Here is a 20,894-nt window from a genome sequence, read left to right as displayed (position 1 = left end):
ATGTGTGACCTAGGATGTCACCTCCCTGAGTCTCCACTTACTCATCTATAAAACTTAGACGTATAAAATTTTGTAAAGTTTTAGACAAAAGTACCAGATCCCCTGCCATTTCTTTCATCTCAAAGATCCTACCTGCAGTCTGAAATTAAAAGACACTTGCTCCTTGGAAGAAAAGCTATGACAAACCTAGACAGTGTATTAAAAAGCAGAGACATCACTTTCCCAACAACCATCTTAGTCAGAGCTATGCTTTCTCCAGGAGTCATGTACAGATGAGAGAGCTGGACCATAAAGAAGGCTGAGCACTGAAGAACTGATGCTTTCAAACCGTGGTGCTGGAGAGGACTCTAGAGAGTCCCTTGGACAGCAAGGAGATCAAATCAGTCAATCCAAAAAGAAACAAACTGAATGGTCATTGGAAGGACTGAGGCTGAAGTTGAAGCACCAATATTTTGGCCACCTAATTCAAAGACTCACTGTAAAAGACTCTTCCGTAAAAGACTCACCAATTCACTGTAAAAGATTCTTGAGTGCAGGAGGAGAAGGGGGCGACAGAGGTTGAGATGGTTGGATAGCATCACCGACTCAATGGAGATGAATTTGAGCAAATTCTGGGAGATGGTGAAGGACAGGGAAGCCTGGTGTGCTGCAGTCCATTGGGTTGCAAACAGTCAGACACGAATGAGTGAATGAACAATAGCAACACTATGGAATTGTTCCTTAGTGGATATAAATTATTTAATTTTTATTAGAGAATTTTGATAAAATGTGTTTCATATATATTGATGCATTTGATGTCTAAAACTTGCCACCTCATCAAAAACCTTGAGTGATGAGAGACTGATAATTCTCTAAGGAACTGTTATAAGTCAAGATACAGAAGGCATTGTTTTCAGTTTTTTTGCACTGTGTCAATGCACTGAGCTTTTCTTTTTTAATCAAGAGCAGAGGGATATTGAGATATCAAAAAAGAACTGTTTTAAATACCAAAATTTTTTTTTTTTTAATTAAAGCTCACTAGCTGAGGTTTGCTGACAAGGGGAATAATCATACAATATAAGCTTTTATTTCATCAGAGAAAGTCATGCCTACCCAAGACCTGAAGCCCAGGATCCAGAAAATGGTTTCAAATGAGTAACAATCCTACTCAAAACAGCTGTCTGCGAGGAAAATAAATGGGATTTAATCTGCCATAAAATGGATTGTGCAATTTATTTTTTCTTGAGGAAATCATGCCTTGTGACATCAGTGAGCTGTAACAGTTTTGCTTTGAAAAGAAGCATCCTATTCTTTGCCAAACCTATATTAATTCACCCACATGGAGTTTTCATCCAGAAAAAGCAACTGGAAAGCTAGAGGGGCTTACCCACACCCACCGCCTGAGGGTGGGAATTGCCCTTTTCTGTCTTTAAAAGGCCTGATTTAAAACATGAGCCCTAAATAATTATTCAGTTCAGAGAGAGGTTTTAAGATGGTTCCCTATGAAAGTTGAAATACATTAAATTATATATTAATGTTCTACAAAAAATGACAATGTTCAATTAATTGACAATGATTTACAAAGTTATGTATTAATGTTCTAGAAAAGATGACATTAATGTTCTATAATGACAATCTCATACACCTTAAACTAACATTAAAAAGATAATAAAACTATGAAAGAGCAAATGCTAGTTATAAAAATGACAATTAGATGAGATGTATCATTATTTTAAATAAAAATAATTTTAAATGCTTAAAGCCAATGAATAGAGGAAATACAAATACTTATAAATCTCAAATGGACTAAATTTTCTGTATAGCATTTTTAAAGATCTCACAGGAGTTACATTATTTTTAATTTATTTCATTTAATTAAATACACAGAATATTTTAAGTGATAAAGAAAAAGAAAGCAATAATAAAATTTTTCAACTGTGAAATATGCTTTAATATTTAGTACCTAACTACAGCCTAACTAGCCAATCAAACTTAAGTGTGCCTCTTCATTCTATTACATGTTTTCCAAGATACTTATTTTTGGTGCCCAAAATTCATCTAGAACTGGTCCATTCTGACACTCTAGTCTCAAATTCTACATTAGAACATTTAAAAAACAGTTTTTAATTAACACTACATAAAATGCCTATTAGTATGAAAGTCTCAGCAAATTTATTTTTATTCAGTTAAATATGTTTTACTCAAAGTGAACTGAAATAAATTTCATCAAATTTGATATATTATGAGTTTATTTAGAAGACAGACAAATGTAATCCCCAAAGTTCTGAACCTTCTAACTTCAGTTCAGTTGCTCAGTTGAGTCTGACTCTTTGTGACCCCAGGAACCGCAGCACGCCAGGCCTCCTTGTCCATCACCAACTCCCAGAGTCCACCCAAACCCATGTCCATTGAGTCGGTGATGCCATCCAACCATCTCAGCCTCTGTTGTCCCCTTCTCCTCCTGCCCTTAATCTTTCCCAGCATCAGGGTCTTTTCAAATGAGTCGGCTCTTCACATCAGGTGGCCAAAGTATTGGCATTTCAGATTCAACGTCAGTCCTTCCAATGAACACTCAGGACTGATCTCCTTTAGGATGGACTAGTTGGATCTCCTTGCAGTCCAAGGGACTCTCAAGAGTCTTCTCCAACACCACAGTTCAAAAGCATCAATCCTTTGGTGCTCAGCTTTCTTTGTAGTCCAATGCAAACATCCATACATGACCACAGGAAAAACCGTAGCCTTGACTAGATGGACCTTTGTTGGCAAAGTAAGGTCTCTGCTTTTTAATATGCTATCTAGGTTGGCCATAACTTTCCTTCCAAGAAGTAAGCATCTTTTAATTTCATGGTTGCAGTCACCATCTGCAGTGATTTTGGAGCCCAGAAAAATTAAGTCTGTCACTGATTCCACTGTTTCCCCATCTATTTGCCATGAAGGGATGGGACTGGATGCCATGATCTTAATGAATGGTGAGCTTTAACCAACTTTTTCACTCTCTTCTTTCACTTTCATCAAAAGGCTCTTTAGTTCTTCTTCACTTTCTGCCATAAGGGTTGTGTCATCTGCATATCTGAGGTTATTGATATTTCTCCTGGCAATCTTGATTCCAGCTTGTGCTTCATCCAGCCCAGCGTTTCTCATGATGTACTCTGCATAGACATTAAATAAGCAGAGTGACAATATACAGCCTTGACGTACTCCTTTTCCTATTTGGACCCAGTCTGTTGTTCCATGTTCAAACTGTTGCTTGCTGACATGCATCTAGGTTTCTCAAGAGGCAGGTCAGGTGGTGTGGTATTCCCATCTCTTTCAGAATTCAAAGTTTGTTGTGATCCACACAATCAAAGGCTTTAGTATAGTCAATAAAGCAGAAATAGATGTTTTTTCTGGAACTTTCTTGCTTTTTTGATGATCCAGCAGATGTTTGCAATTTGATCTCTGGTTCCTCTGCCTTTTCTAAAACCAGCTTGAATCGTCTAGTGCCAGTCATATAAAGACTAATTCATGAACCAATTCATCAAGAATAACACACATGCCTTTATAGTATCCTCATCTGCAAAATAAGTACCTACTTAAAATAATTTGTCTCTACCTGAATAAAGAAAGCATTCCAATGGTCATCATGAGGGTCGTGATCCTCATGAGCATTTGTAACCCTCAGGAAAAATCCCCAAAGCTGGAGGGGTTATTCACTTGCTCGACCGAAGAAAAGAGAGCAACAAGATGCTAGTCTGAATTCTACAATAAAGATGGGGCTCAGCAAGGACACATACCTCTTATTAATGTGTCAGATATGTCCTTAGTTTACATAGGCATTTATATCATGTGAGACTGTATTTTAATTTAAAGGAAAGAGAAAGAGAGAGACTTGCTCCTTGGAAGGAAAGCTATGACAAACCTAGATATCATATTAAAAAGCAGAGGCATCACTTGGCCATTCTTGTAGTCAAAGCTATGATTTCTCCAGGAGTCATGTATGGATGTGAGAGCTGGGTCATAAAGAAGGCTATGTGCCAAAGAATTGATGTTTTTGAATTGTGGTGTTGGAGAAGACTCTCAAGAGTCTCTTGGACTGCAAGGAGATAAAACCAGTCAATCCTAAAAGACATCAACTCTGAATATTCATTGGAAGAACTGATGCTGAAGCTTCAAATACTTTGGTCACCTGATGTGAAGAGCTAACTCATTGGAAAAGACCCTGATACTGGGAAAGACTGAGAGCAGGAGGAGAAGGGGGTGACAGAGGATGAGATGGTTGCATGGCATCACCCACTCAATGCACATGAGTTCGAGCAAACTCTGGGAGATACTGAAGGATAGGGAAGCCTGGCATGCTGCAGTCCATGTAGTCACAGAGAGGCAGACATGACTCAACAACTGAACAACAAACAGGATGAGAAATCCTACAAGTGCTTTGTCTTCCAAGACAGATTATATTAAAGCATATTCTGCCCTTGATGAGTAGGACTCTTATTTTATGAATACAAATAGACTTTTTATGACTTGATTTTGTGTTTTAGAATTTACAAAACACACCCTTTAGACCCTGATGTGGGGAAACATTGAAGGCAGGAGGAGAAGGGTATAACAGAGGATAAGATGGTTGGATGACATTATGGACTCAATGGATATTAGTTTGAGCAAATTCCAGGAGACAGAGAAGGACAGAGGAGCCTGGCATGCTGTAGTCCATGGGGTCACAAAGAGTTGGACACAACTTAGTGAATAGGACAACTCTTTAGAAATTGCCATGCTGGTTTTCCTCTGATACTGATAACATGCAACTGTTCTACATTCATATTCATGCCCCAGAAAACAGTACCTCTCTATACTCTGGACACACTTTCAATGATAAATGCTAAATAACCACTAAAACAGAACTGTCATTATATAGCATGATATGCAAATATCAGAAATCAATATTCTTTCTTTCAATTCTATAGCAGATGATAACAAATTTCTAAATAGAAAAGAATGCAATTGAATTTTATAACATTTTCTCAGTTCCTGCTACTTATTAGCTTTTAATATTATATTTTGACTTTAAAATGCAATTACCTTTCAACTTAAAATCTGAATAATAAATCGAAACAATTTCAAGATTCATTTACTGTGACCGGCACTCAATAAATCTGAGACATAAAAATGGCTTGTCTTGCAGTCTCATAGACTATCTGACAGAAAACCAGCACACATGCATTTTTGTTGACTGTCATCTCTGAATGTTTATATGCGCTTAATGTTAGTGTCTTATTATGTAAAATAGAAGTGCATTACCATTTTTCATCTATTTACAATCTTCTCATGCTGATGATATCTTTTAACTTTGCATAGTTGTAAAACTTGTGCCTACTGATTTGTCTGATTATGGCAACTTCCCTTAATGGTATAAAAGGAGAGTATTTGAGTAAAATAGAATCTGAAATTCAAGAATTCAAGACTTGTCAATACCATTTGTAAAATGACTTAAATATTTTCAGTATTTTAAAGATTTATAGACACTTTTATCTATGTGAAGAATCTAAGATTTTGATGGTAATAGGGACCTTAAAGAAACTGCATGTGTGTGTATATATGGCTATACACATACATATGGTATTTGAATTTGACAAGAAAATTTTTAAATGGCTTCAAAGCAAAATAGACCTGCAAAATATTGGAAGGCATATTTGTATAACAAAGAATGAACTTTGGCTGGGGAGGAACAACAGCAGTAACCTGACATTCAATATAAAATTGTTGTAAAATGAGTCCATAATAAGGCAGAGGAAATGTCTACAGATTTGTGAAATTTTCAACATTTTTTCAAATAAATGTACTCACAAATGTTCCATCAAATAATGTAGAGGTAATACTATAGAATTCCCATCCCAAATGTCCCGTTATAAATTTATAAATCCACCATCAATTAAATGCTAAATAATAAGAACAAATAGAAAAATGTATGTCATAATAGTATGGATAAGAAACAGGTTTTTTAAGTTATTTATGCAGCTATATTACTCACTGAAGCGTTAGTCCCAGTTCTGAGACACATGACCGTTATTCTGAAACCTTGATTTTCACAACAGTGACATGTAGATTTTATTGGAATGAAGATTCTGGTATGTCTGGGTGGAGCCTGGGAGTCTTCCAGGCTGACAAGTCTCAATGTGATCCTGATGTTGCGGGTCCAAGGACCACACTTTTTGAGGAGTGAGGACCTACGCTTTCTGGGGAAGAGTAAACTGGATTTCATTAAGGTTGCTAATTTTGCTAAGATAGGAAGGATGGTTTCAAGCTTCTGCTTTTCTTTCTAACTAGAATATGGAGAATGATAGGTGTTTGTGAATCTCAAACACTGAGTTCCCTTCTTTTTCTGTCCAGGAAGTTTGAAACAAGCAGGCACCAGAGTGTCTGTGAGTGTGTGTGTGCACGCGCACACGCATGCATGCGCACACGTGTGCCTAACTATGTATGTGTGTCTGTGCACAATATCCAGGCACAGCAGCGCCCCACCCCTGCTCCCCCCTGTGTTAAGGGAAGTATGTCAGCAACTCTCCTGCGAGTTCCCTTGGTTTGAACTTGAATTCATCTAAGCGCACCAAGTTTAGAGAATTGTCAGGTTCAAATATGCCCCGTCTCTGAGGCTAAGCTGCAGCTTAGTTCACACATTTCAACATTTTCCATGTAGATGCCTCAAAGGTTGCCTGGAATTTGGAGATAAGCCTAGGATTAGTCCTGCTTTAAAGTCATCATGAAGCCTTGTTAGAGGCCTCAAGTTAAGTTGTTAAATGTATTTCTGAGAGCTTACTAGAAAGAAAAAAAAAAAAAAATGCTAACTTTGGTGAGCTTCAGACAGCAAAAACTGTGTTGGCTTTGAAATTTTACCTGCAGGCCTACACCTTCCTGTTTTTATAAACAGCAGGCTTACATTCTGAGGCTAAAACAATACTCTGTTTACCAAGCCCACAGCAGAAAATATCTAAACCAAGAAGTGCTCACATGTTCCTTTTTTTTTTTTTAAAAGCATTTTGATAACTAAGTCAACTGGATAAATCCAAGCTGATTTTTAAAAATCACTTTGCAATATTTATAACAATTCTATAATTTGAAAATACTTTATCATTTTTCTCTATTGCTATGAAACCAGTTTTAAAGAATTCACAATCAGAATGATTCTGGAACTATAAATTCCAAGGGATATTACAGTCATGCTATTAACATGGCTACCATGTTGGCTCTGTTTTTTCAAATGTAGCTGTTCTATTGACCTGGAAGACGTAAAATAGAAAGCAGTAATGTTTGATTAAGTCTTACCAAAATATTATCACCCATAGCTAAAGGACATTAGAGAATCAGAAGAGCTGTAGGGCAAAGGTGTTAAAATGCATACTAAACAAACCTGGAGCTAGAATGTATTTCTGAAAATAAACATGAAGTGTAATGTTTCAGAAATAATTTCTTGAAGGAGAACAAAACATCCCCTATATTTTCTTGTACTTTATAATTTGTCTAGAATACTTGATTTTTAAAGAATTGATGGGGAAAAAAACCTTCTGATTTCTGAGTTATACCAAAAAAATCATAAAGTATAATAGCTTTTAAAAATATGGATATAAATCATATCTAACTAATAAACAGGGAAAACTTCTTTGTCTTTGAGGCCCTGTAAATATGAGATGGCTGGGGATATTTTCCTCCTCTTCTAATAGTAAAAACAGTCCTGAATGAGTTTTGATGAACATTAAGGTCACAGACATAATTTAGGAAGATAATATGCTCTATTTATCCTCTTTGTGTTGAAATTCTAAAATTTATATTTTTTTCTTCAATATGTGTAAAACTACCTGCTTATTGGTAAAACTTTTTTTTTTTTAATGTTAATGCAGTACTAATTTTTCTACCATGTTATAAATGACTACAGTTTGCCTTCATATGCCTTCTATGAAGGTAGGACTCTGATTGCACCTGGGGATGGTGGGGGGACAGATAGATGTGTGGGTGGACGGATGGACAGACAGACAGAATGATTGATTGATTCAATCTCGGAAAAATGACTTGATTAAATTGAGAGGATCACCTCACAAAAGTATGGAGAATGTTGATGCTGTTTTTCAGGACAGTATTTGTTGAGGAGTAGCCAGAAACTGAAAACAGTTGCTCTCCTATGGAGCACAGTTCCTTTATCAGCCAAGGAGGTCTCCATCACAGCCTTCCTGGATAGCTTAGATAACTAAGTGTCATTTATCCACATTTGTTAAAGAAATTTGAGACACCAAGAGGTTCATTTACCCAAAATCATACAGTTCATTGTCAGCATGAGGATTCTAACCTGTGTTTATTATGTTGATTTTCTAGGTTTCTCACAATTCAGAAAGTGACAGTGATGCTTTTAAACACCAATATTTTATCAGATGAGATTCTGTAATGGGAAACAAAAATTTGAAAGGAAGGTTTCTCCTATTGCATACACCAGGGATGGCCACAAACCCTAACATTCTACCAGATGGGATTCTGTAATCTGAAACAACAATTTGAAAGGAAGGTCTCTCCTATTTCATAACTTTTAGAATTATGATATAATATAAAATATTATTAAGGTATTTTTATCATGTCTTTCAAAGTTTACTCCTACACGTATCATCAGACTTGTGAAATGAAAAGCAATATTTCCTAAAACTTCCCCTTTTGAAAGTTTAATGATTATAAAATAATACTTTCCACTTGATCACTCCCAGAAATAGAATAACTAAAGGAAAGATGTACGAAAGCATTAAAATAGTTGTTAGGGGGAGCACACTGACTGAAACCTCCAGGCACCACAGTAACCATTTACATGAGTTATTTTACAATAGGAGGTCTTGGTAAGGAACATGGAACTAAAAAACCACCACCAACCAGAAGAGTTAGGGAAAGGTTAAAGAGAGACCCTGCATGTCTGACCACCTCCCAGAATCCTTCTTGCTGGCATCCATCTTGGCCGAACAACGCATTGCACCACCGGGAAGGACTCTGAGTCAGAATGATTGGCTAAAGACAACCTGGAAACTAATCCCATCACCATAAAGCCCAAGGCTGCAAGCCACTGTGGCAGAGCAGTTCTATTTATGCTACTGCTTCCCCTCACACACCCCCTAGCCCCTGGGCGCCCTTTCCCAAGAAAATCTCTTGCTTTATCAGCACATGTGTTCCTCGGACTATTTATTTCCGAGTGTTAGACAAGAGCCCAGTTTCAGACCCTGGAGGGGTCCCCCTTTCTGCAACATAATGATTCTCCTTAAAAATGTCTGCTAGGAAAGTCAAAATCACCACCATACTCCCAGCTAATACTATTTGTGTTGTTTCACTTCATGAAAAGCAATGACATTGACCATTCTGAACACACTTCCTTTCCAGGAACATGCTATGTAGAAGGGATTGTCCATTAGAGTCGCTACTACACAGAGATTCAAAAATCAAGACCACTCTTTTCTCCCTCTTCAAGGAGGGAGAAAGCACCTTTCTCTTTGGAAAGCACCTTTGAGAAATATTCAACAAAAAAATTCTCTACAAACCACGATCTACTGCTAGTGAGTGTCTCCTCTCTATTACCCTCAGGTCAAAATTCTGTTTTTGGACATCCTTTACCAAGACAAAGCTAATTATGTAGAAAATTCCCTACAGATACACTATCTTATTTCTCTTGGTACCAGTCAACCAAAAAACACCATTTATTTGGTGATGTACCTACCATCCCAGATCTTTACTCCCTTTTTCATTCTTTTATTTAAAAGCAAAGTTTTAGCTTTAACACATGAAATGTGCATTTTTACCCTGAGGTAATAATGACCACTTTGAAACAAGTAGCCTCAATTAAAATAAAAAAAAGAAGCTTCTGTGTTATTTAAATTAATTTTAATGAGTGCATTTAATTTTAAGTACTTCTTAGATACTTATTTAACACATATTTACCTAAGAAATGCAAGGCAAAAGGTACTTTGAAATCAACCTGAATTACCAAGTTGGTAGTTTAGTATTTAACAGAACAACAGACAACTTTCTTTTGTCACATAAACTTCAACACATACAAATAGACCACGAATCCTGAATCAGTATTTGAAGTAAATCATTGCAGACAAAAATATTACAGAAACCTCAAAGCTAACACACCAAGTGGTTTTACTTTTATAGAATTTTTAAGTACTACGAAGAATAGTTTTCTGTGTGCAAATGAAATTTCCCAAACTGCAATTAATTCATAGAAACTCAAGATGCATTCTCTTGTAAGACGTAGGAAAAATAAACTTGTTTACTGCCATTCTTAAACACACACAGTATAGTTAAACCAAACTCCTTCATACAAAGAAACAGAAGGTAGATGAATATCTTTAGAAAAAGTTTCTGCCTATCAGCCAAGATAGAAAGATTTTACTTATCCTGTAATATTAACAATTCCTGTATTTAAAGCAAATATGATTTATCAAATCCTAAACTCAAGAAACTTTCTATAATCATATTCCCCTGACTTACGAACCAAATTGTGCTCATCAGAATAGTAAAAAACAGTAAAACGATGCTAAATTTTCTAATACTCTGCACTCCGGGCCTTTATGCCGTTATTGTTCAGATACAATAAAATAGCTAAAATCGCCAAGTCAAAATATTTCTTTGTGTTACTTACCATTTCCAGTATTTATGAAATAACAGAAGCACAGCCTGGAGAAACCATCTTGCTAGTAAACAACAGAGCAGATCTTTTTCAGAAATGGAAACAGGTTTTACGGTTCTACTGGAATATATCACCATTCATATGTACTCACCATATTTCACAGTGTTTTTTTCTAAAGCTGAAGATAGAACTTAAGACATTCTGCCAACACCTATCTAATTCACAACAGAAATGCAATGTAAATTTCTTACAGATACCCCAAATGATGCCAATAACTTATCCATTTCATTTTGCATTTGGCCAACATTTTACAAAATCACAACAGCACAGCATAGACAAAACTTCATAATCACCTTTCAGATAGAATCAGCAAGAAGCCATTGTAATAATCCTCTGCCTTATTTTAAAAGCCTGTAACAATTATGCAGGTGATAACAGAATCACATAAAATGGTATCAATAGTGACTTACCTCTATCACTGAAGTCATCAACCAGGATGATTTCTGCGATCAGACTCTCTGGGGTTCGGTTGATGATGCTGTGTATGGTCCGGAGGAGGGAAGTCCAGCCTTCATTATGGAATGGGATAATGATGCTGGTGTTCGGCAGCCTTTCCAGGTACATCTTGTGCTTACAGCTGGAGTTGAAAGAGGAGGGCAAGGCTATGTTAGATGCAAAACGGTAGTACATTTTATATTGTCATTGACTCACTGTGTTATCAGACAACAGTGAAAATTAGACTTTGCCCTGGTGTGCTGCGATTCATGGGGTCACAAAGAGTCGGACAAGACTGAGCAACTGATCTGATCTGATCTGAACGATTTCGCAGCCATAGCTTCTACATCGTTATAGCTACTCTACCCATTTTGGGGATTTATTAATGATTCCCTTTCACATCCACTCTCTTTTTTGTTCTTTGAATGTGTCAATTTCACATTTATTCAGTTACAGATAATGTGTCTTGACTCAACAAGGTTAAATAATAAGAAGCTCTGTTGGACTATAAAACAAGATGAATAGTTTATTCCAGTGATTCTGAGTTGATTTTGCTGTAATTTCCTCAGCCCTCTTTGTATATTGACTTCATATGTGCTTTTCTATACCAGTGGCTCAAAAAGAAGGTAAGAATTGCACTGAAATGTCATGGTCTTCTTAATATATATTTTCTCTATTGCAATCTAATAGTAATGAGGACAAATTTTATGTATTAACATCGTTTCCATTGAGCAAGTGGCTAACGTTTGGGTGGATTTCTGGGAAGTTTTGGAAGTTTAACTTCTGTAATATTTATGCCCAAATAATCAGTTAAAGCTGGGTTATGTCTCCATGGCTGGCAGTGTTTAAGGCTCTAGGGGAGAAAAGAGACTTAAAGTGAAAGAAGTGAAAATTTAATCTTAAATAATCACATACTGATGCAACCTCATGGTGAGATTCAAATCATGACACTATGACCTTCCTTATGAGAACTATACAGATCTCATATTTCTGTTATCACTGTGAAGTAATCTGAGATGCCAAATAGGAAGTAGGTCTTAACTCTGGGCATAGTTGCAAGCAATTTAGTATATGTCATGGCTATGCTTTCAATATTCTTGATTTATTTAAGTAATTTATAAATAGGGCAGAAAACTGGGTCTCAAATCTCATTTAATTTTTAGTTTAGCATTGGTCATATTTGCCCAAGCTTTATGAAGGATAATGAATTCACTTGTTGGTGAAACATTTGAGTTACTTTAAAAATAATACAGAGTGAAATTTTAATCAATTATCAAAATTCAGTGATTTTCCTTATATGGACTACCTGAAGACAAAAGGGAGAGCAAAAATCTGGAAACAGACGCAGTTTCTGCTTAAAAGCAAGAACATCTAATAATTTGTCTTTTGCCAGAAATGGCTACTGTTTAATTTATGAGAAAACAAAACAAAGTATAAATTTTGAAGCATGCATAGATTCTACCAGTATGCATAGAAACATACCAGAATATTCAAGACATTACCTACAATATGTTTTTAGTCAATTACTTCAATACTTTATTTTACTATGATCTCACTAGGATAACTTAAATATCACTGTGGATATAAAATAGATCTTGTCTTACAGCTTCAGATAATAGAATATTAGTATAATGTAATTATGGAGAAGGCAATGGAACCCCACTCCAGTACTCTTGCCTGGAAAAACCATGGACGGAGAAACCTGGTGGGCTGCAGTCCATGGGGTTGCTAAGACTCGGACATGACTGAGCGATTTCACTTTCACTTTTCACTTTCATGCATTGGAGAAGGAAATGGCAATCCACTCCAGTGTTCTTGCCTGGAGAATCCCAGGGACAGGGGAGTCTGGTGGGCTGCCATCTATAGGGTCATACAGAGTCGGACACGACTGAAGTGACACAGCAGCAGCATAATGCAATTAAAGAAAAAAATTAATTATCCTGGAAGTTATAATAAATGACATATTTTAGGCAAATAATTTAAATATAAAATGTAGACATTTCTTTCTATTTTGTCACTTTATTATTACTTTATTTGATCTCAGATTTTTTAAATTATAAAAATATTTATAAAAAATGGTAGATTTCGATGTTTTCAAATACAATTGAGAGAACTAGGAAAAAAACCATCAAATTGATACCATGAAATGGGCATAAAAGCCCTATAAAAGACATGCTCTTTAAAGAACCAGGGCTTCCCTGGTGGCTCAGTAGTAAAGAATCCGCCTGCAATGCAGGAGACCCATGTTCGATCTCTGGGTCAGGAAGATAACCCTGGAGGAGGGAATGGCAATCCATTTCAGTATTCTGACCAGGAGAACTCTATGGATAGAGAAGCCTGGCAGGTTAAAGTTCATGGGGTCACAGTCAAACAGGACTGAGTGACTTTCACAAAGGAACATATTCCTTTAGGGATAACATAAAATTATTTTAAAGAGCAATATATGAAACATATGTGTCAGTGATTTCCAAGAGCATAGTGAGATGGGTGCTTTCACATATAATGAACAAAGATGGAAAAGAGTGCTAAAGGAATTCAGTGCATCTTGTCATAATTACAGAGTTACCCATTCAACAAAGCCAGAGACCTGAGACAAAGGTGTTTTCCTATATCAACATTCAGTTCAGTTCAGTTCAGTCACTCAGTCATGCCCGACTCTTTGTGACCCCATGGACTGCAGGATGCCAGGCTCCCCTGTCCATCACCAACTCCGGGACCTCACTCAAAATCATGTCCATTAAGTCAGTGATGCCATCCAACCATCTCATACTCTGTCATCCCCTTCTCCTCCTGCCTTCAATCTTGCCCAGTATCAGGGTCTTTTCCAGTCAGTCAGTACTTCACATCAGGTGGCCAACGAATTGGAGCTCCATTTGAATACAGAGTTCCAAAGAATAGCAAGGAGAGATAAAAAAGCCTTCTTCTGCAATCAATGCAAAGAAATAGAAGAAAACAATAGAATGGGGAAGACAAGAGATCTCTTCAAGAAAATTAGAGATGCCAAGGGAACATTTCATGCAAAGATGGGCTCAATAAAGGACAGAAATGGTAGGGACCTAACAGAAGCAGAAGATATTAAGAAGAGGTGGCAAGAATACACAGAAGAACTGTACAAAAGAGATCTTCACGACCCAGATAATCATGATGGTGTGATCATTCACACTCACCTAGAGCCAGGCATCCTGGAATGTGAAGTCAAGTGGGCCTTAGGAAACATCACTATGAACAAAGCTAGTGGAGGTGATGGAATTCCAGTTGAGCTATTTCAAATCCTGAAAGATGATGCTGTGAAAGTGCTGCACTCAATATGCCAGCAAATTTGGAAAACTCAGCAGTGGCCACAGGCCTGGGAAAGGTCAGTTTTCATTCCAATCCCAAAGAAAGGCAATGCCAAAGAATGCTCAAACTATTGCACAATTGCACTCATCTCACATGCTAGTAAAGTAATGCTCAAAATTCTCCAAGCCAGGCTTCAGCAATACATGAACCATGAACTTCCATATGTTCAAGCTGGTTTTAGAAAAGGCAGAGGAACCAGAGATCAAATTGCCAACATCCTCTGGATCATTGAAAAAGCAAGAGAGTTCCAGAAAAACATCTATTTCTGCTTTATTGACTATTCCAAAGCCTTTGATTGTGTGGATCACAATAAACTGCAAAAATTTTGAAAGAGATGGAAATACCAGACCACCTGACCTGTCTCTTGAGAAATCTGTATGCAGGTCAGGATGCAACAGTTAGAGCTGGACATGGAACAACAGACTGGTTCCAAATAGGAAAAGAAGTATGTCAAGGCTGTATGTATATTGTCACCCTGCTTATTTAACTTATATGCAGAGTACATCATGAGAAATGCTGGGCTGGAAGAAGCACAAGCTGGAATCAAGATTGCCAGAAGAAATATCAATAACCACAAATATGCAGATGACACCACCCTTATGGTAGAAAGTTAAGAAGAACTAAAGAGCCTCTTGATGAAAGTGAAAGAGGAGAGTGAAAAAGTTGGCTTAAAGCTCAACATTCAGAAAATGAAGATCATGGCATCCAGTCCCATCACTTCATGCAAATAAATTGGGAAACAGTGGAAACAGTGGCTGAATTTATTTTTCTGGGCTCCAAAATCACTGCAGATGGTGACTGCAGCCATGAAATTAAAAGACGCTTACTCCTTGGAAGGAAAGTTATGACCAACTTAGACAGCATGTTAAAAAGCAGAGACATTACTTTGTCAACAAACATCCATATAGTCAAGGCTATTGTTTTTCCAGTAGTCATGTATGGATGTGACAGTTGGACTGTGAAGAAAGCTGAACACCAAAGAATTGATGCTTTTGAACTGTGGTGTTGGAGAAGACTCTTGAGAGTCTCTTGGACTTCAAGGAGATCCAACCTGTCCATCCTAAAGGAGATCAGTCCTGGGTGTTCATTGGAAGGACTGATGTTTAAGCTGAAACTCCAATACTTTTGCCACCTGATGTGAAGAGCTGACTCATTTGAAAAGACCCTGATGCTGGGAAAGATTGAGGGCAGGAGGAGAAGGGGACAAAACAGGATGAGATGGTTGGATGGCATCACTGACTCAATGGACATGGGTTTGGGTGGACTCCAGGAGTTGGTGATAAACAGGGAGGCCTAGCGTGCTGTGGTTCATGGGGTCACAAAGAGTCAGACACGACTGAGTGACTGAACTCAACTGAACTGAACTTCAGTATCAGTCCTTCCAATGAATATTCAGGATTGATTTCTTTTACGATTGATTGGTTGGATCTCCTTGCAGTCCAAGGGACTCTCCCAAGTCTTATCCAACACCTCAGTTCAAGAGCATCAACTCTTTGGCGCTCACCTTTTTTTATGGTCCAACTGTCATATGCATACATGACTACTGGAAAAACCATAGCTTTAACTATACAGGCCTTTGTTGGTAAAGTAATGTCTCTGTTTTTTTTTTTTTTTTTTTAATATGCTGTCTATGTTGGTCATAGCTTTTCTTCCAAGGAGCAAGTGTCTTTAATTTCATGGCTCCAATCACCATCTGCTGTGATTTTGGAGCCCCAGAAAATAAAATCTGTCACTGTTTCCATTGTCTCCCCATCTATTTGCCATGAAGTGATGGGATGGGATGCCATGATCTTAGTTTTTTGAATGTTGATTTTGTATTATCCTGAATATTGATATTCAGGATATCAATATATAAAAACATCAAATATCAATATATCAAAACATCATACCTAACAATGCTCTGGGAATGTAACTGATATTCCCAAGAGGAAAATTATTCTTTTAACATTTAGAGGAGATATTGTACACATTGCTTGCTTGTTTTTAAAATAAAAACTGTATTCAGACCAATACACTATAGCAGGGTTCCCAACCCCTGGGCCATGGATCAGTTCATGTTAGGAACCAGGCTGCACAGCAGGAGATGAGCAGTGGGCAAGTGAAGCTTCTTTTGTATTTATGGCTTCTCCCTAATGTTTGCATGACCTTCTGAGCTCTACCTCCTCTCAGATCAGCAGTGGCATTAGATTCTCATAGGAGCATGGACCCTACTGTTCCTGAATCATCCCAAAACTATCTCCCTGATCTCATCCCTGGAAAAATTGTCTTCCACGAGACTAATCTCTGGTGTCAAAAAGGTTGGGGACGGCAAAGCAATCAATAGGCTTTGGGATTTAAATATATGTTTAACAGCTATATATAATCCATTAAGAAAAATAGGCAGACTTGTGAGGATGGAAGACTGATCATGGGCAAAAAAGCCTTTGCTCATAAAAATATTTTAAGTAATTTCTATATAAGGGATGTGAAAGTATCTTTCTGTTCATTTGTGTGTTCAGTTCACAATGATTTGCTATTAGCTTACTCTTAGCCAGAATGCAAAGTGGAGATAAAACAAAGAATGAATCCCAGTTTCTGACTTTAAGATATTTATGTTATAATAGGAGATACAGATTGGTAAAAGGCAAAGATTTAAAGGGGAATTGATATGTAGACGTTTCAAGCATTTGAGAGTGGGGCCCCTGAAGCAATTCACAAAGTAATGAATTCATAAAGTAACTTCAATGCAAGTGAGAGTTAAAAGGGGCCTGCAAAAGACCAACTTGAGATATATTTAGGAAAATAATTGACATGACTTAGTAACTGTCTAGGAGAAACAGTTATGGAGGACCCCCACGTTTTGGACATAGGCAACTGATGTATGAAATACAGATGGAGGTAAGAACACAGTGCGTGAGGGACATTTGAGGGCTCCAAGACTTGAGGGTAAAGATGAATTCAATTTTGACCACATGAAGTTTGAAGTGTCTAAATGATATCGAGTTGAACATGAAAACAGATCCTTTGCTCCCTGTCCTGCTTGCTCATTTCTGTTCTCTTCCAGCCTTAAAAGACCCTAATTCTTTCAATTCTAGTACATGAGAGACAGCAAAAGAGACACAGATGTAAACAACAGACCGTTGGACTCTGTGGGAGAAGGCAAGGGTGGGATGATTTGAGAGAATAGCATTGAAACATGTATATTATCCTATGTGAAATAGAATGTCAGTCCAGGTTCGATGTGAGACAGGGTGCTCAGGGCTGGTGCACTGGGATGACCCTGAGGGATGGGATGGGGAGGGAGGTGGGAGGAAGGGTCAGGATGGGGAACACATGTACATCCAGGGCTGATTCATGTCAATGTATGGCAAAGATCACCACAATATTGTAAAATAACTAGCCTCCAATTAAAACAATAAAAAAAGACCCTAATTCTAGGAACGAGATTAACTCAGCAACTCAACCTAACTCCTGACTTACGCTCTCCTGAATGCACACTATGCCTTGTCTAACCTGCTGATTCTTTTCCTAGAGAAAAAGAGGTAAGGATGAAGAATAAACTAGCTAAAAAATGACTAGCTCTCTACCCCAGCAGCCCCTTTAGCAACCCAGCAGGCAGATCACGCAGGCAAGATAACATCAGAAGAGATGTTCACGCAATGGAGAATGATCAGAACCCAACATCCTGCTCTGATAAATTCACTGAGATTCTTCCCCATTTCCCCCTTTAAAACTGGTCGTGGCCAAGCAGAATCTTCAGAGTTGGTCTCTGGACAAATCCATCTTCTCCTCAGATTGTTGGCTTTTCTGATTAAAGCATATTTCCTGTCTATTCACACTTGCCTCTCAAATGACTGGCTTTTGAGCAACTGAACCTGAGTTCAGTAACAAACACAGCAGTGATATATGACATACACAATTAGCTGTCTATGTATGTACATGTGTATGTATGTGTATCTACCCATCATCTATGTGTCTGCTACCTATCATCTATCTATTATCTAACTATTTATCATCTATCATCCATGCATCTATCCATCTATCCATCCGTCCATTCATCTATCATCCCTCTATCTATCCATTTATCTAACATCCATCCATCTATCTATCCATCTATTTATCATCTATCTATCTATCTATAGTTCAAATAAAGATCTGATTTACTGGAGGCACAAGTTGATGAGTAACAGCTCCAGGACTGATGCCAGAGCATCAACACTGTCTCTATAGCATCACCATCCTAGAACTTGCCAAGTTGGCCTTACCATAAGTACCAGCAGACAGTCAACCGAGTGCTTTCTCTCATCTCTGATAAAAGGCAGATCAAAAGTTCAGAGGCAAATTGGTTCCCCAGTCAATGAAGCTGGGGAAAAAGCAGGTCTCTAATGAAGCATCTCTGAGGTGTTTTCTGTATCATCGCCATGGTTTTCCAGCAGGATGGAGCCTCAGGTGCCCACAGGGATAAGCATCAGGATGGGGATCTTTGACTGGCTGATTTCCCTTCCCTGTCTTACCTCTTCACCCTCCTTGCCCAGGTATACTCTGTGATGGTCTCTTTAAAACTACTGCAGTCAAATTGTGTCTGAGAGTCTACTTTAGGGGAAACCAAGCTGAAACAATCAGCCTGCCAGTGCAGGAGACACAGAAGACTTGGGGTTGATCCCTGGGTCAGGAACATCCCCTGGAGGAGGAAATGGAAATTCACTCCAGTATTCTTGTCTGGAGAATTCCACGGACAGACGAGCCTGGCAGGCTACAGTCCATGGGGCCACAAAGAGTTGGACATGACTGAGCATGCACCCACATTACATTAAAAATAGCCTTGATCTAATAAGTAGACTATTAGTACAAAGTTACCTTCTTTACATAGATGCCTGTAATTTTTTTCAATGAGACTAAACTCCCTCATTATAAGTATTCCTCAAATATTGAAAAATCACATTTTATACATTAGAGTATTGAGGTTTAAATGTGGCTTTGCCACTTGTGTGAAAATGGGTCAGTTATTTAACTTCTATAAGACTAGTTTTCTCATGTGTAACAATACAGAAGCCAAAAATGATAATTTATTCATAATTTGTGAAAGAGAATTAAATTAGATAATCCATACAAAGCACTCAGTACAGTATTATATTTGATAATAGCTTTTTAAAATTACATGTTGCTGTTATCGTTGCTTTAAAAAAATTTTTTTTTTTTTTGATGAGGAATTGAATTTGTTCTCATATTGCTTCTTTTTCGTGTTTTGGTTGTTTGGCCATGAGGAATGTGGGATCTTAGTTTCTGGCCAGATATCGAACCCACATCCCCTACATTGGCAGGTGAAGTCTCAACCACTGGATCATCAGGAAAGTCTGTCGTTGCCTTAACAGTTGTCATTTTATCTGTCAAGTCCTCTGTGAAAGATGCTAGGAAACAAGGAGAACTGCGTGAGAGGAAGTGAGAGACACATGATACAAAGATGAATAAATTACAGTTTCCTCCCTTAAGGATTCACAGACCAGTGGACAGATACATTAAATGATTAGACTCAAATGAGACAAGGGGCATAATAGACGGCACAGAGGCACTGAAGAGCCCGCAGGAAGTATGACCAACTTTATCTGAAAGAACTAGGGATGTCTTTATAGATGAGTCTGTATGTGGAAAACAAGTCATGGAGGATCTTGAAAGCGATTCTAAGAAATCTGGACATTAGCCTGCAGTCAATATGAAGTATTTCTCATACTGTTAATGATGGGGAAGACAGGATAATGTTTATAATTCCTCTGACATCTGGGTAAATGATGCATTGATACAGCAAAGATGAAAGGAAGAAAGTTTAGAGATTGAAATAGCTTGGGCAAAAATAATGAGGGTGCTGATCTGATTTTTACTCTAAGGAAAGCCAGCCTGTTTGTGGTGGTGCCTGAACTGATTAAATTATATTTAGTCATCCCAGCATTTAAGCTGCTCCAAAGGAAATTGAATTCACTCTCAAAGTCAGCCATTGCATTGGCCAAGCTATTGTTCAGATCACCGCTTCTCATTATTACTAGAAATATTGAAGCATATCCAGAATTTTATTAAGAATCTGCAACCTGTGTATTTTAGATTTAATTTCAAGTCAAGCTGGGAATGGGAATTTTGTGAAATAAGAAGACAATGTGGTAATATGGAACTGTGTTGAAGAAATAAGTAAAATGAAGTCAGACACAATTTACATGTTTATGGATAGGTAGCAAATTTATGAAAAGAAAATAGGGATAATTTAAAACTGTTGTATTAAGTTTATAGGACTACGGGTGAAAATGCCTGTTGTTATTGCATTTCATACTGTCTATTATTTTAAAATAAGCCTTTCATAAAATTAACTTGGAGAGTAATAATGGCTCAGAAATGAGGACATCTCTTCAAGTAATACTTTATCTAAGTGAATGGAAAAACAAATCTTTAAATTTAAATGTACCAAAGAGACAAAAGAAATAAATTC

General features: G+C 37.5%; 1 protein-coding gene across 1 annotated transcript in view; it reads right to left on the bottom strand.

Annotated features, from left to right (window-relative positions):
- Positions 1 to 20,894, bottom strand: part of GALNTL6 (polypeptide N-acetylgalactosaminyltransferase like 6) — a 1,496,983-nt gene that overhangs the window by 827,834 nt on the left and 648,255 nt on the right. The window contains exon 4 of the mRNA XM_027548944.1: positions 11,080 to 11,246. Within this exon, the coding sequence (XP_027404745.1) occupies positions 11,080 to 11,246 (167 nt within the window). The remainder of the gene's footprint in view (positions 1 to 11,079; positions 11,247 to 20,894) is intronic.

The sequence above is a fragment of the Bos indicus x Bos taurus genome, chromosome 8 (genome assembly GCF_003369695.1).
Source record: "Bos indicus x Bos taurus breed Angus x Brahman F1 hybrid chromosome 8, Bos_hybrid_MaternalHap_v2.0, whole genome shotgun sequence".
NCBI lineage: Eukaryota > Metazoa > Chordata > Mammalia > Artiodactyla > Bovidae > Bos > Bos indicus x Bos taurus.
This window is presented reverse-complemented; position numbering and strand designations above follow the sequence as displayed.